At 41.9% G+C, this 15,431-nt stretch overlaps 1 protein-coding gene across 1 annotated transcript in view; it reads right to left on the bottom strand.

Annotated features, from left to right (window-relative positions):
- si:ch211-176g6.2 (ras-associating and dilute domain-containing protein) overlaps positions 1–15,431 on the bottom strand; it is a 52,124-nt gene that overhangs the window by 25,741 nt on the left and 10,952 nt on the right. The window contains exons 4-5 of the mRNA XM_047378181.1: positions 14,258–14,490; positions 12,906–13,360 (exon numbers count right to left, since the gene is read on the bottom strand). Coding sequence (XP_047234137.1) covers positions 12,906–13,360; positions 14,258–14,490 — 688 coding nt within the window. The remainder of the gene's footprint in view (positions 1–12,905; positions 13,361–14,257; positions 14,491–15,431) is intronic.

Raw genomic sequence — 15,431 nt, 5'->3', positions numbered from 1 at the left:
AGCTGTAGAGAAGAGCAAACAGTCAGACTGGGGGAAAGTGAATAATTAACACAAAGGAGGTCGAACTAGACACAAAAATTGCAAACCAAGGAGAAAATGACTAACACTAATCTAAAAGAAATAAATAATAAATTAGGAAACTAAACACAAAGGAATGAACTAATATGGCAACACCTTTCTAGCAAAAATTACACAGAGAAATGAACTGAAAACGGCAAGACATACACACGTGGACAAAATTGTTGTTACCCCTCGGTTAATGAAAGAAAAACCCACAATGGTCACAGACATAACTTGAATCTGACAAAGGTAATAATGAATAAAATTTCTATGAAAATAAACAAATGAAAGTCAGACATTGCTTTTCAAACATGCTTCAACTGAATTATTAAAAAAAATAAACTCATGAAACAGACCTGGACAAAATGAAGGTACCCCTGAAAATAATGTGACCAAAGGGACATGTTAAATCAAGATGTGTCCATTAATTAGCATCACAGGTGTCTGACATTCTTGTAATCAGTCAGTGAGCCTATATATAGGGCCACAGGTAGTCACTGTGCTGTTTGGTGACATGGTGTTTACCACACTCAACATGGACCAGAGGAAGCGAAGGAAAGAGTTTTCTCAGGAGATTAGAAAGTAAATTATAGACAAGCATGTTAAAGGTAAAGGTTATAAGACCATCTCCAAGCAGCTTCATGTTCCTGTGACTACAGTTGCACATATTATTCAGAAATTTAAGCTCCATGGGACTGTAGCCAACCTCCCTGGACGTGGCCACAGGAGGAAAATTGATGACAAAACATAGAGACAGATAATACAAACGGTAACAAAAGAGCCCAGAAAAACTTCTAAAGAGATAAAAGGTGAATTTCAAGCTCAAGCAACATCAGTGTCGGATCACGCCATCCGATGTTGTTTGAGGCAAAGTGGACTTAATGGGAGATGACCAAGGAGAACACCATTGTTGAAAACAAATCATAATTAAAGCTGCAAGCAGCCTTGAAGGCCCTCGCACCTCCGCGCAACTCGGCCTGTGCAGCCACCTACTCCATGCCACCGACGATTGCGCCGCTCAGTTGTGCACATCAACAGTAGGTGGCAGTGTATGCAGGCTGTCATACAATCTTCGGTGAAGCCAAGTACTGCTCTGGTGAGAAGCATTAAAAATGGAGCTGAAATCTCACCCTCCTGATGAAAGCTGCACTCACTTGTTTATTAGTGGGTGGCCCTGAAATGATTTCTTAAACTGACTGTGGCAACATGTTCAGCATTGATCCCTGATGATGTATACTATATTTGAAGTGGATCCGATAATGTATGAGGGAGATAGAGCACTTGAAATGTCGTAGGGGGCGCTGTTGATCCAAATTCCAATATATTCCAATAGAGCTGTTTGTGGGCTGACAGAGATCAACCATATTCAGTTTGGAGTCAATTGGACCTTCCATATGGAAGCTACACTCATTTGTTTATTAGTGGGCAGAGCTAAATTGTTGTCATCAATTGACCATGTCAACATGTCTATCATTAACTCACAATCATGCATACTACATTTCAAGTGGATCCGATGATGTATGAGGGAGATAGAGCAGTTGAAATATCCTAGGGGGAGCCATTGATCCAAATTCCAATGTAATCCAATAGAGTTGTTTAGGGGCTGACAAAGATCAACCATATTCAGTTTGGAGCAAATAGGACGATGCATGTGTAATTTAGAGGCAAATGTATGGCCATAGCGTGACGTCAGACTTCGCCACGCCGCCACGGCCACACCCTCCAGCCAAACCTGTCAGTACTAGAGACTAAGTTAGACCATCATGTTATCTGTCATTGGAGACAGTTTCATGTTGATTAGATGAAGGAGATCAAATATGGTCCACACTAAGTGAAACATGACACTCCCTGTTCTCAGGGGACGGGGCTTCGATGATGTCAGCATTTGACCATTGAATATTGATCAGGGTGTCATCTGGATCAATCCCAGAAAGTTTCATGTGTCTGATTTTCCTTGTAGGAGCTATATCAATTTAGTCTTTTATGGCGAGAAGTCATATTTTGAGGCGTGGCCACGCCCACATGCTTTCATGTATCAAAAACCTTTTGATAACTTTTGATCCCCAGTGCCTTAAAAGTATACTGAGTGATTTTCAAGTCTCCAAGTCAAAAGCTGTAGGAGGAGTTTGCTCAGATATGCGGGCTAGAAACGCCCAAAACAGGGTCAAAATGGCAACTTCAATCCAAAATGGCTGACTTCCTGTTGGGTTTAGACCAATGCTCCAAGAGCCTTTTTTGTAGGTCCTGACAAGTTACATATGTGTACCAAATTTCAGATTCCCCAGTCAAAGCATGGCTTGGGGCTGGTTTTTTATTTTTATTTTCTAGGGGGCGCTGTGGACGAATTTGGCCACGCCCACCAAATATGTCATCAGATCTCTGTTGGGACTGGACTAGGATCAATCATATTGAATTTGGTGCAGATCAGATGATGCATTTGAAAATTAGAGCCAACGTATGGCCATGGCGTGACGTCCAACTTCACCGCGCCACCACGGCCACGTCCTTTTATGAAAAGTCACTGTGCTCCAAATTAAGTTAGACCCACTAGTTATCAGTCACCTGACACAGTTTGAAGCGGATTGTATGTAGACAGGCAGATAGCCACCTTTCCAAGTAAAAAAAGTGACTTCCTGTTCCCAGGGGGCGTGGCTTTGATGATGTCGGCATATGACCCCATAGAATCTTTGGGAACCCAAAGGTCCTCCTTCATGCCAACTTTGGTGTGATTTGGCGTTTCTTTGGGAAAGTTATTGCATTTTTCACTTTGGGCGCAAACGCCGTTTTCGTGCCCCGGCCATGCCCCCTAAACATGCCCGAAAACTCACGATTTTAATAACTTTTAATCCCCATGCCTTAACTGCATATTGACCAAATATGAAGCCGATAGCTCAAAATCCCTAGGAGGAGTTCGTTAAAGTTCGAGGTGAGTAAAAGTGAAAAACGGGCAAAAATTGGCTTTTGACCCAAAATGGCTGACTTCCTGTGTGTTTTAGGGCATACCCCCAAGAGACTTTTTTTCTTGGTTTGAGGAGCTCTACCTGTGTGCCAAATTTCAGATCTCTACGACTTACGGTTCGGCCTATCTCACTTTAGGGGGCGCTGTAGAGCCGTTTGGCCATGCCCACTGACAACGACATTAAGGAACAAGAATTTCACGCAGGGGACAATTTTGGGTAAAATCTGGTGAGTTTTCGTGCATGGAAAAGTCCCCAAATTGCCTCGCAAAGACGCAATGGAAAAAAGAAGAAAGAAAGAAAGAATGAGAAACCCTACGATTACAATAGGCCCTTGCAATTTTCCTGCTCAAGCCGAAAAAAGCCAGACTGGAATTTGCCAAACTACATGTTGATAAGCCACAAAGCTTCTGAGAGAATGTCCTATGGACAGATGAGACAAAAATTGAACTTTTTGGCAAGGCACATTAGCTCTATGTTCAGTCTATGTCTCAGTCGCAGGTCATGGGCCTTGCAACAGGATGATGACCCAAAACACACAGCTAAAAACACCCAAGAATGGCTAACAGGAAAAGATTGGACTATTCTAAAGTGGCCTCTATGAACCCTGACCTAAATTCTTTTGAGCATCTTTGGAAGGAGCTTAAACATGCCGTCTGGAAAAGGCATCCTTCAAACCTGAGACAACTGGAGCAGTTTGCTCATGAGGACTGGGACAAAATACCTGCTGAGAGGTGCAGAAGTCTCACTGACAGTTATAGGAATCGTTTGATTGCAGTGATTGCCTTTAAAAAGTTGTGCAACAAAATATTAAGTTAGGGGAACCACCATTTTTGTCCGGGCCTGTTTCATGAGTTTATTTTTTTTAATAATTCTGTTGAAGCATGTTTGAAAAGCAATGTCTGACTTTTATTTGTTCATTTTCAGAGAATTTTTATTCATTATTACCTTTGTCAGATTCAAGTTATTTCTGTGACCATTGTGGGTTTTTCTTTCATTAACCGAGGGGTAACAACAATTTTGTCCACGTGTGTATAAAAAAATGATAAATTATAAACTCATATTTCTTAACAGCGATAAATCAAAAAACTCTGTCTTGGTTTTCCTTTAAATCAAGAGTAAAATCACTACTGTTTACTGTGTACTTTCCCATAAAGGTGATGATCATTTTATCAGTTCATGTCTTTCATGTTTTAGCTTTTTATTAGTTTTAAATTCCAAAATAAAATGTCTTTAGTTTTAGGTGATGCTTCGTTTATATTTTTTGATCTTGGTCTTTGGATGTATTTTGTGCTTCTAATGTTTCTTATGTCTGTTCCTTTGTTTCCTTTAAAATTACACTGTGTATGAGTGGTCCTTTACAAATAACTTTGCCAGTTGTTTTTTCACATGGGATTTATTAGCCATTAAAAAAATTAAAGGTTGGATTTTTAAAAAATCCGGAAGAGATTATGCTGCTGCATCAAAAGATTAATCTGCTTTAAGGTTTTATATACATTGTGACCAAGAACAGGAGTGATAGTTCGAAGGGCACTTTCTCTTAGCAAAAGGAAATCACCCATCTTGGGTTTTGAATTTATTTAGCTTTCTTAGTCTTATTCATTCAAATGTATATAACAGCCATACACCAAATTCAACCCAGAGAGTAGAGTTTGTTTGGTGTTTTCTAACAGGTGCTAAACTGCAAAATGTGTTTTAACCTGGGATATTTCTGCTAATTCTGAATTCATAATGTTTGTTTTTAATATGGAAGTGAGAGTTGTGTACAATGATTAAAATGAGATTATTGTGTATTGTTTGTAATGGCTGTCCTTTCAGACTAAACCAGCTGACCTGAATCTGGCAAAGCAACTGCATAATAGTGTTTCTCATGAGTAGTTCATTAAAGAGGATCTTTTAGGAAACCATTTGTGACGCAGAATTGAAATCTCCTCAATCTTTGGACACTAGTTGATATTTATATGTGTGTGTGCCTGGCTTTGTGTGTAGTGTTGTACTTATCCAATGTTAGAAAAGCCTGAGTAACCAGGCAGGAAGCAGTGTCAGAAGTCTCTCTTTCTGTTTCCTGATCAGTGTTCCGACTCTGTGTTTTGCTGACCTTTGCAGAAATGTTCCATCTGTCTTTGTATTTTCAATCAACTCTTACTCTACTAAATGGATATAAAGACTTCTCCAATATAATTTTGTATCTAACGAGGTTCTTAAAATGTGCCTCCATGCATTCAGTATTGTAGTAGACTTTATCTTAATAGCACTGACTAGCAATGAGAGATTTTGTTTTTTCGATAAATGGCTGCTCCAGTCTGGCAGGCTGGCTTTGCCACTTGATAAAAATCTGAAAACATGCAGAGCAACTGACAGACCTGCCCTCCAAGATGATAAAGATGTCCTCTCTGTCGGTTTCGCTGAAGTAACCTAAGTAAACCTAAGACACAAAAAGCTGTTTGACTACTACTATGCACAATTACACTCGCCGGCCACTTTCTTAGGTACACCTTGCTAGTACCGGGTTGGACCCCCTTTTGCCTTCAGAACTGCCTTAATCCTTCATGGCATATATTCAACAAGGTACTGGAAACATTCATCAGAGAGTTTGGTCCATATTGACATGATAGCATCATAAAGATGCTGAAGATTTGTCGGCTGCACATCCATGATGCAAATCTCTGGTTCCACCACATCCCAAAGGTGCTCTATTGAATTGAGATCTGGTGACTGTGGAGGCCATTTGAGTACAGTGAACTCAAAGTCATGTTCAAGAAACCAGTCTGAGATGATTCGTGCTTTATGACATGGCGTGTTGTCCTGCTGGAAGTAACCATCAGAAGATGGGTACACTGTGTTCATAAAGGGATGGACATGGTCAGCAACAATACTCAGGTAGGCTGTGGCATTGACACAATGTTCAATTGGTACTAAGGGGCCCAAAGTGTGCCAAGAAAATATCCACCACACCATTACACCACCACCACTAGCCTGAACCGTTGATACAAGACAGGATGGATCCATGCTTTCATGTTGTAGATGCCAAATTCTGACCCTACCATCCGAATGTTGCAGCAGAAATTGAGACTCATCAGACCAGGCAACATTTTTCCAATCTTCTATTGTCCAATTTTGGTGAGCCTGTGCGAATTGTAGCCTCAGTTTCCTGTTCTTAGCTGACAGGAGTGGCACCCGGTGTGGTCTTCTGCTGCTGTAGCCCATCCGCCTCAAGGTTCAACGTGTTATGCCTTCAGAGAAGGTCTTCTGCGTCCCTTGGTTGTAACGGGTGGTTATTTGAGTTTCTGTTGCCTTTCTATCAGCTCGAACCAGTCTGGCCATTCTCCTCTGACCTATGGCATCAACAAGGCATCTGTGCCCACAGAACCGCCGCTCACTGGATATTTTCTCTTTTTCTGACCAATCTCTGTAAACCCTAGACATAGTAGTGCGTGAAAATCCCAGTAGATCAGCAGTTTCTGAAATACTCAGACCAGCCCGTCTGGCACCAACAACCATGCCACGTTCAAAGTCACTTAAATCACCTTTCTTCCCCATTCTGATGCTCAGTTTGAACTGCAGCAGATCGTCTTGACCATGTCTACATGCCTGAATGCATTGAGTTGCTGCCATGTGATTGGCTGATTATAAATGAGCGTTAACGAGTAGTTGGACAGGTGTACCTAATAAAGTGGCCGGTGAGTTTATATCACAATAATGTCACTAACTTGAATTTATATTTGTTGAATGTGTTATATTGTTATAAACAGTCTATACTAAATTTGGCAGTTGCTTGACAAGAAAAATCCCAACTAGTTTTTCTTTTTAATATACAACAGTAAATAAAAATAGTATACGGTGGCCAGGAGGTGCAAACCAACATTACAATATCTGAAACATTTTTACAAATCTCAAAACAAATTTAAATTTCAGAAGAAAAATGTATATTTAAGAAAACACACATTTCAGGAAACAAATTTACACTCCAGAAAACACTACAAACCCAAAAACACATTTACAAATGACAAAATCTAACGGAAAGGGAATGTACCAACCTCTGGCCCTTAAGTGATAACGGGAGCGCTCATGGTGATCCAAGATGGACAGCAATCAAGTGCCGTATGCTCAGGTTTCGGAACTACTCCTTCAGTTGTTTAGATACTAAACTTCAATAGGTGTGGCAGTTGTATATAGTCATCCTTAAAACATATTTCAAGTGCTAAGAGATCACAAATGATCGGACAGTAAAACACGATATCATAAATATGTTCGACAACTTTGTAAATGTCTAAAATTGACAGGCTTTAATTTTAAAATTCCACATCAGATCTGGATGGAATTCAATGAGTGGAATCTGGAAGTGTTCTCTTGTCATCCTGAATGGAGAGTAATCATTGGAAACACACCATTGTGTTCCAATAAACACTGAAACTTAGGGAAAATAAACATAAAATTACTTATTTTTAAGGCCTTTAATTTTGAAATTCCACATCAGATGAGGGTGAAATTTAATGAGTGACACCTGGATGTGTTCTTTCAACGTGAAGTGAGACGGGTCACTGGAAACTATTTTGTTTTAATAAGCATGGAAGCTTAGGGAATATAAATGGACATTCACAAATAATGAACACGCAAATTACCACATGAAATTGTTACAAAAACTAAAATGTCATATCTATATATTCGCGGGTGGACTTTTAAATATCTAACATAAATAACAGCAACAATGACATCAATCACTAGTCAGTTCATTTAAAAAATATTGCTTTTACTAAGATCTCAGCAAGCGCCACTGCCATGATTCATGAATGTTTTTCGCGTACAACAAAACCGCGTGAGGGCTGACTTGACCGTCATTTTCGAAGTGGAGGCAGCTGGCTTGACCACAGTAAAACAGAGGCAGCCGCCATGGCAGCATCCTGGAGACTTTTACAGCTGATCTGACACCCTCTGGCATCCTTGTGGAAACCTGTGGCACCCTCGTGGCCAGGGACTCTACAGAGTGCCAGCGTGTTTTTAAATAGTTCATTTTATTTTCTGTGAGTAGCAATTCACAGTAACCATTCATGATCTATAATAAACCAACTGTTTGTGAAATGTCTCTTCGTCATCCTTTCAGCATGTTATACATACACAAAATATTATTTATCACATAGTTTCCATCTCATGTAAATACAGCCACCTTATATTATGGATCTAACACGGTTTATTAAATAATAACTAATAATGACATCATCACTTGAAAATAATTACTGAATAACAGTCAATAGCTATTAACTACAATGACAATGTTATAATTCTGACACGTCTGCTCTACCCTGTCTCCCTGGCTGCAATCAGCAGATTAGATGCACCTGGTGGCTGCTGCAATGCAGTGCAATCTGTGGCATGCCAAGCACCAGTGTCTTCCCTGATACATACCGACTCTGACAAGCAGACGGTGCCAGATTTTTGAAAGCCATTCGTGTGAGTAGATATCCAGCGTTCCTTCCTGTCTGATCATTGTTCTTGACCTTGCCTTGCCTTTCGGATTTTTGCCTCTCTGCCTGCTCCCTGTCAGACTGTTTGGATTTTGGTTGTCAACCTTGTTTCCTGCATCTGGTATATGCCTCTGCCTGTCCCTTGCCTGACGTGTCTTGTTTCGATCATTGACCCTGTTTCTGTCCTCGGATTACTGTGCCAGCCTAGCCCTTGGATTATTCAGCCTGGAGTCACATATTACCTGTGCTGTGGAGATCACCGCCTGCCACCCACTGAGGTTTCCCCTCTGGGTTTCAAGTTCTACTCAAGACAAAAGCAGGTTAGTGACTTTTCTGATCCCTGCAATATCTGGAGAGACTACAAGTCACTAATCCCTCTTTCTGCCTCAGTGATTCCCGGACGCTGTGAGGAGTGTTACCTGTGTGACGTTTTCCTGTGGCTGAATTAAACCTTTTAAACTTTCAGTACTGTGTCTGGCTGAATCTTGGGTCAGCCGTTTTCTGATTCATAGCACAAAATTCTGGCCAAAAATGGACTCATCGCCAGCACAACAGTGGCACACCCACGTTGATGAGACCCTTTCCTGGTTGGGTTCCGGGTTGGAGGAAATAATTTCCACATTACGTTCTGGCAATCTTGTCTCCGAGCCGCCACCGTCACAAAAGGAGCCACGCCTATCTCCGCCTGAGATGTTCAGGGGAGACCCAGACCAGTGTCGAGCTTTCCTAAGTCAGTGTGAAATTCATTTTGAGCTTCAGCCGTCATCCTTTCCCACTGAACGTTCTAAGGTGGCTTTTGTTATATCTCTGCTGGCAGGAAGAGCGAAGCAGTGGGGGACTGTTGAATGGCAGAACAGGTCTGCATCTTGCGATCTTTATGAAACTTTTTCCAAGGAACTCATTCGAGTTTTTAACCCTGTTCTTCCAAGTCGCAAGAGGCTTACTGTCCCTCAAACAGGGTGATCAGTCTGTCTCGTAATATATAATTGACTTTCATTTGTTGGCGGCAGATAGCCGTTGGAATGAGGCAGCACAGATGGATGCATTTATGCAAGGACTAAACGCAGACATCAAGGATGAGTTAGCAACCCGTGACTACCCCTCTTCCCTGAAACAACTCGAGGACCTGGCTGCTCGCATTGACATTTGGCTGGCAGAGAGAGGGAGGGGGAAGCGACATGAGGAGGGTCGCTCATCATTAACTCAGGGTCCTGCACTCTGGCATGAGAGAAGGAGTCGGTCACCTCTCACTGAGGAAAATGAGGATTGTGAGCCCATGCAGTTGGGCAGAACCAAGATTACCCCTGAAGAGAAGGATCATCGGAGAAGATTCAAGCTCTGTTTTTATTGTGGAGAGAAGGGACATTTAGCACTCAGGTGTCCATTAAAAAGGACAGGCTCAGCAGAGGAAGGGAGTTTTCTACTGAGCCAAAGTCAGCTAACTGCCTCCTCCTTCTTGTTTCCTGCTAATTTTCGAACCTCTTCCATGTCTTTCCAGGGGGCCGTGTTTATTGATTCAGGAGCAGACACTGAATTCATGGATGAAGCATTCGCCAATAAGAACAACATAAAGCTCATTCCATCAGCTGACACATGTAAAGTGCCAGCATTGGATGGTCACAGCATGAACAATTCACACCTCAGGACGGAGGAGATTACCTTAACAGTTGGAGGTAATCATCAAGAGAATGTAACCTTCATGATCATAAATTCACCTGAACTTCCTGTTGTCCTAGGGGCCTCCTGGTTGCAGAAACACAACCCTCACATTGACTGGAAGAGAAAAGAAGTTCTGGGTTGGTCTGAGTCATGTTCCGCTGACTGCCTTTTGTCTGCTGCTACAGAGGTCATTGTGGAAAATGAGGTTGAGGAGACCTATCCGGATTTATCCAAGAATACCATGATCTAAAGGAAGTATTTAATAAGATTAAGGCCAAGAACACTCTGGCTCATGCTGTTCATTCGGCTCGTCATGACTGTGATCTGCTCAGAGAGCAGTATGAGGAGGAGCAGGAGGCCAAAGCTGAGCTGCAGCGTGCTATGTCCAAGGCTAACAGTGAGGTGGCTCAGTGGAGAACCATGTATGAAACTGATGCCATTCAGCGCACTGAGGAGCTTGAGGAGGCCAAGAAAAAGCTTGCCCAGCGTCTTCAGGATGCGGAAGAGTCCATCGAGGCCGTGAATGTGAAATGTGCCTCTCTGGAGAAGACCAAACAGAGGCGACAGGGTGAAGTGGAGGTCTTGATGATTGACGTGGAGAGAGCTAATGCTCTGGCTGCAAACCTGGACAAGAAGCAGAGGAACTTTGACAAGGTTCTTGCAGAGTGGAAGCAGAAGTATGAAGAGAGTCAGGTCAAGCTGGAAGGAGCTCTGAAGGAGGCGCGTGCTTTGAACACAGATGTTCAAAATGAAAAACCCCTATGAAGAAGCTCTGGGCCACCTGGAGACCCTGAAGAGGGAAAACAAGAACCTGCAACAGGAAATAAGTGATTTGACTGAGCATATTAGTGAAACAGGAAAGACAATTCATGAACTGGAGAAGGGTAAGAAAACTGCAGAGAATGAGGTCAGGAGCAGGAACGATGCCCTAAGGTGCCAAAGAATATGGAGAAAGGCCAGGAGGTCGATGATCAGAATGCCACTGATTCAGTCAAGAACGGCCAACCAGAGACGGACCCCTGCCCCTAAGTACCAGGTGGGGCAGAACGTTTGGCTCTCCGCCAAGGACATACCATTAAGGGTAGAATCCTGGAAATTGGCACCCCGATTTGTTGGACCTTTCCCAATCTCCAAGATCATCAACCTTGTCACTGTACAACTGAGATTACCCAACTCCATGAGGATTCACCCCATGTTCCACGTTTCTCAGGTCAAGCCCTTCGTGGAGCCCCGACTTGTTCTCGGATTACTGAGCCAGCCTAGCCCTTGGATTATTCAGCCTGGAGTCACATATTACCTGTGCTGTGGAGATCACTGCCTGCCACCCACTGAGGTTTCCCCTCTGGGTTTCAAGTTCTACTCAAGACAAAAGCAGGTTAGTGACTTTTCTGATCCCTGCAATATCTGGAGAAACTACAAGTCACTAATCCCTCTTTCTGCCTCAGTGATTCCCGGAAGCTGTGAGGAGTGTTACCTGTGTGATGTTTTCCTGTGGCTGAATAAACCTTTTAAACTTTCAGTACTGTGTCTGGCTGAATCTTGGGTCCGCCTTTTTCTGATTCGTAATAGACAACCCATTTGGCAATAAGAAGCATTTGCTTCGGCAAAAACTGCAGCAGCCAGCGTGGGAGCATCTTAGAGGCACACGAAAAACAAAACCGAGATAATCTACTCATATGTGTGCCACAAAACGAGCAAAACGGCAGTCAATTGCCGTCCATCTTGGATCTCCATCTTGGATCACCCTGAGTGCTCCCGTTACCACTTCCGGGTCAGCATTGGTACATTCCCTTTCCGTAAGATTTTGTCATTTGTAAAATTGTTTCGTTTGTTGTTGGAGTGTTTCTGAAATGTAAATTTGTTTTCTGAAATGTAAATTTGTTTTCTGAAACATAAATTTGTTTTCTCAAATGTAAATTTGTTTTCTCAAATGTAAATTTGTCTCAGGCTTTGTTATAGTGTTTCGGATTTTGTAATGTTGGTTTGCACTTCCCGGCCACCGTAAGAGTAACTATGTGATATTAGTAAAATAGTTTATAAAGTAAAAATATAATAGACATTTAAGTGGAAACTACTGTATATTACTGATTTTTACACTGCCTTACCTTCATAATAGGTAGGAACTATGAAAAGAAATACTTGTAATGCTCTGAGTCTATGTTTCACACAAGAAGATTCCTGGTGGGGCACCACCTCCCACCTCCACTTCCTGTGTAAATAATCACAGGCTTGCAAACATTAGGATGGTTGAAAAATTAATGAAATTATGTTTGCATAAACTGCTAAGAGATTTTTGAAACTGAGAAAGTCTGTTGTGGTTCTGACCTCTTTTAAAATAGCAGTTAGCTTTAGGCTCCGGGTTTCTTCTTCTTCTTACTCTAGTAAACAACAAATTGGTGCAATACAGTCACCATCTTGCATGCTTGTTTCTGCATTCAATGGTCATCCTCACCAGAGGCGTTTAGTTGGACTCATTAAGTTTGTCATCCCTCAGTGTGTGTTCCCCCAGTCTTTGAGTCACCATTAAAACATTTGCTGAATACAGTCTGTCATTGTACTCCATGTCTTTTTAAAGTAGTATTTTAGTCGTAGTATTGTTGATATTTTTGTTCCGTGAATAGTGGTTACTTTAGAATTTACTTTTAGAGTTTCAAGTCATTTTTTTTCCTTATTGCTTGCTAGAATACCTCAATCCGCTGTACCTATCAGTATGATTCTGACTACACCCCCACACTACATTGTGACAGAACTGTGATTGGACATGTACCTGTGTTAGGCTCCAGCCCTGTAGCAGCAGCAGGTATGGGCAGTCATGAGGAGGGTGAATGGAGTACTGTGTGGTGTTATCGTCGCTGCTCTCTGTCTCCTCCCTCTCTGACTCCTCTCCTTCCCGCTCACCCCTCTGCCTCGACAGACAGAGCGCCTCTGTTTTAGACCCCGACCTGCCGTCCCCCTCAGAGGGAGCCACCACACTGTGAATGCCAATCTGTTCGGGGCTTGTTTTGGGGGACTCGTGGTTGTGAACTGAGGAGTGACTGAGGCTCTCAGGAAGATCCTTGGTACGTGCATCATGTTCTGTGTCACTTTCAGCCTCACCATCCAAGAGATCCATCTCACTTTTGCTCCTCCAGAGCTTCTGACTCCGACCCATAGTCCTCTTCACAAGGGTGGAGGTAACCCTGGATCGACTTTTCTGCAGCTTTCGGGCCTGGGCATTGATACCTAATGGGGGCATAAGTAAACATATAAGACTGCTGGAAAAGGTGTTTAAACAATGAGCACATTGAGCTGCATTTATACACCCAGCAGGCAAAGGGGTGATGGAATGTGATGATAGAGCAATGCCCATATTTTCCTGCATCAAGGTGAGGCGTGTGAAAGTTCCTGCCAGAGTCAACAAGTAGAAGCCCCACTCAGGAAGCAGACCTCAGTGGAAAAAGAGACAGTGCTCATGGAAATAAAGAAAAAAAGCTTAACTCTGCAGCAGGGGTCCACAAGCTGACACTGACAGAGCGTCATCACATGCTACGCAGTTCATAAAGGCAAAACACATAACAGGACACACACTTAGATGCAACCACAGTTGTGTAAACCACAGCTGGGGGCTCCATCAGAAATGACACATGTAACACTGACAAGAAAATAATCCTCCCAGCACTTTTTCGGTACCATCTGTGGAAAGTTATGGGTGTTTTTTAGTCCTGTCACGCCTCATGCATATCTGTGGATCTAGTGTTTTGATATGTAAAGGTTTTATTTGGTTTTGTTACTAACAATAAAGCATTACTGAGAGGGTGTGTCGCTGAAAGAAGGACCATTAAACTGCTGTCTCTGCAAAATGCATTAGGCAGTAACTTTAAAAAATTTATTGTCAAAAAGAAAGAAATCCACTCATGTGACAGAATGTTACATGACTGAATGAAAAAATGAAAAATAGTCTGTGAGCCTTGGCTGGTTTTCTCTGGAAAACCATATATTTTACTGTGAGAACTGGCTTTAACACTAACAGTGCTTTATTTAAAAAGCCTCATATTCAGGGACATGATGACTGGTAGACACCCTGAATTAGGATGTGGTATAGTGGGGTATTGAAGTAATTATTCCTAAGGCTAAAATTACCAGCAGTGATGGTGTCCTTCTCTTTGGATGTCTTCTCCTCTATTGAACTTTTCCTCTGAATTTCGAAACGTCTCGCCAAACCTTCTCTGGGTTTCCATAGGGCCTGCAGGAGAAGAGGTTTCTCGTGGTCACCCACAACTCTGAACCCTTCTGTCCTCCACTGATGATTGTCAATAGAGCCGATGGTGTCACAGAGCACGTAGGACTCAGACTCTTCCTTCCTTAGGCCATACCTAGATCAAATAAATACAACTGGAAATAACTATTTTAAAATCATCACCCTCCTCACAAGCCCTGGAGATAAAGAGTTCAAACCAAAACACATTCATTGGGGTGGAAAGGCATTTGGCCCTCTTGCAGATTTGATGTTTTGATGTTTTGACTTTTTGTTTTACACGTATATAATTTAGATCATCAAACAAATTTTACTATCAGACAAAAAGAACCTGAATTAAAAACAACACAGCAGGTCATTTTTAAGGTAAAAATGCAACATTTCACAGCCACAAACTTTTACTGCCACATTTTTTCCTACCACTCAACTTTTGATGAATATTTTATAACCTTTTCGCAATATTCAAATTTTCCGAGACACTAAATTTGGGGGTTTTATTATCTCTAAGTCACAATCCTCAAAATGATAAGAAATAAAGGTTTGACATGTTTTGCCTTATGTGTAATAATTTCACATAAAATTTCCCATAAAATTTCTCACAGGAGTGATAAGATTACACACATTTCCCATGATTGGAAAGCAACAACGCCTACATTAGAAAGCCAGAGAAAACTGGAGCTTGACAAAGGAATTTAACCAACAAACCAGAGTTTACCTCCTATCCATGCATGTAGACTACTTTTGTTACTAGTTACCAGTATCACAGGCATCCAAGAGGTGTATTTTTAAATAATCACTGACAGAGTCCCTAAAAAAAAATAATCTGCCGATACCTGTTGTTGGTCCACAGCCTGTGATTTTATCAGTTGAACCCTCAACAAGACACATAAGTGATTTTTAATGACTGTAGCTTATTCTTGTGCACCGCTTGCAAAACTGTATTTATCCTAACAATAGAAGCCTTTTTTTTTAGTATTTACACTAACATTTCCAGTGAAATAGAGACTGTTGGACTTATCTGTCATGTGTCTGTGTCATGTGACCAGCTCTGCGGTGCAC

The sequence above is a fragment of the Girardinichthys multiradiatus genome, chromosome 10 (assembly GCF_021462225.1).
Source record: "Girardinichthys multiradiatus isolate DD_20200921_A chromosome 10, DD_fGirMul_XY1, whole genome shotgun sequence".
NCBI classification, from domain to species: domain Eukaryota; kingdom Metazoa; phylum Chordata; class Actinopteri; order Cyprinodontiformes; family Goodeidae; genus Girardinichthys; species Girardinichthys multiradiatus.
This window is presented reverse-complemented; position numbering and strand designations above follow the sequence as displayed.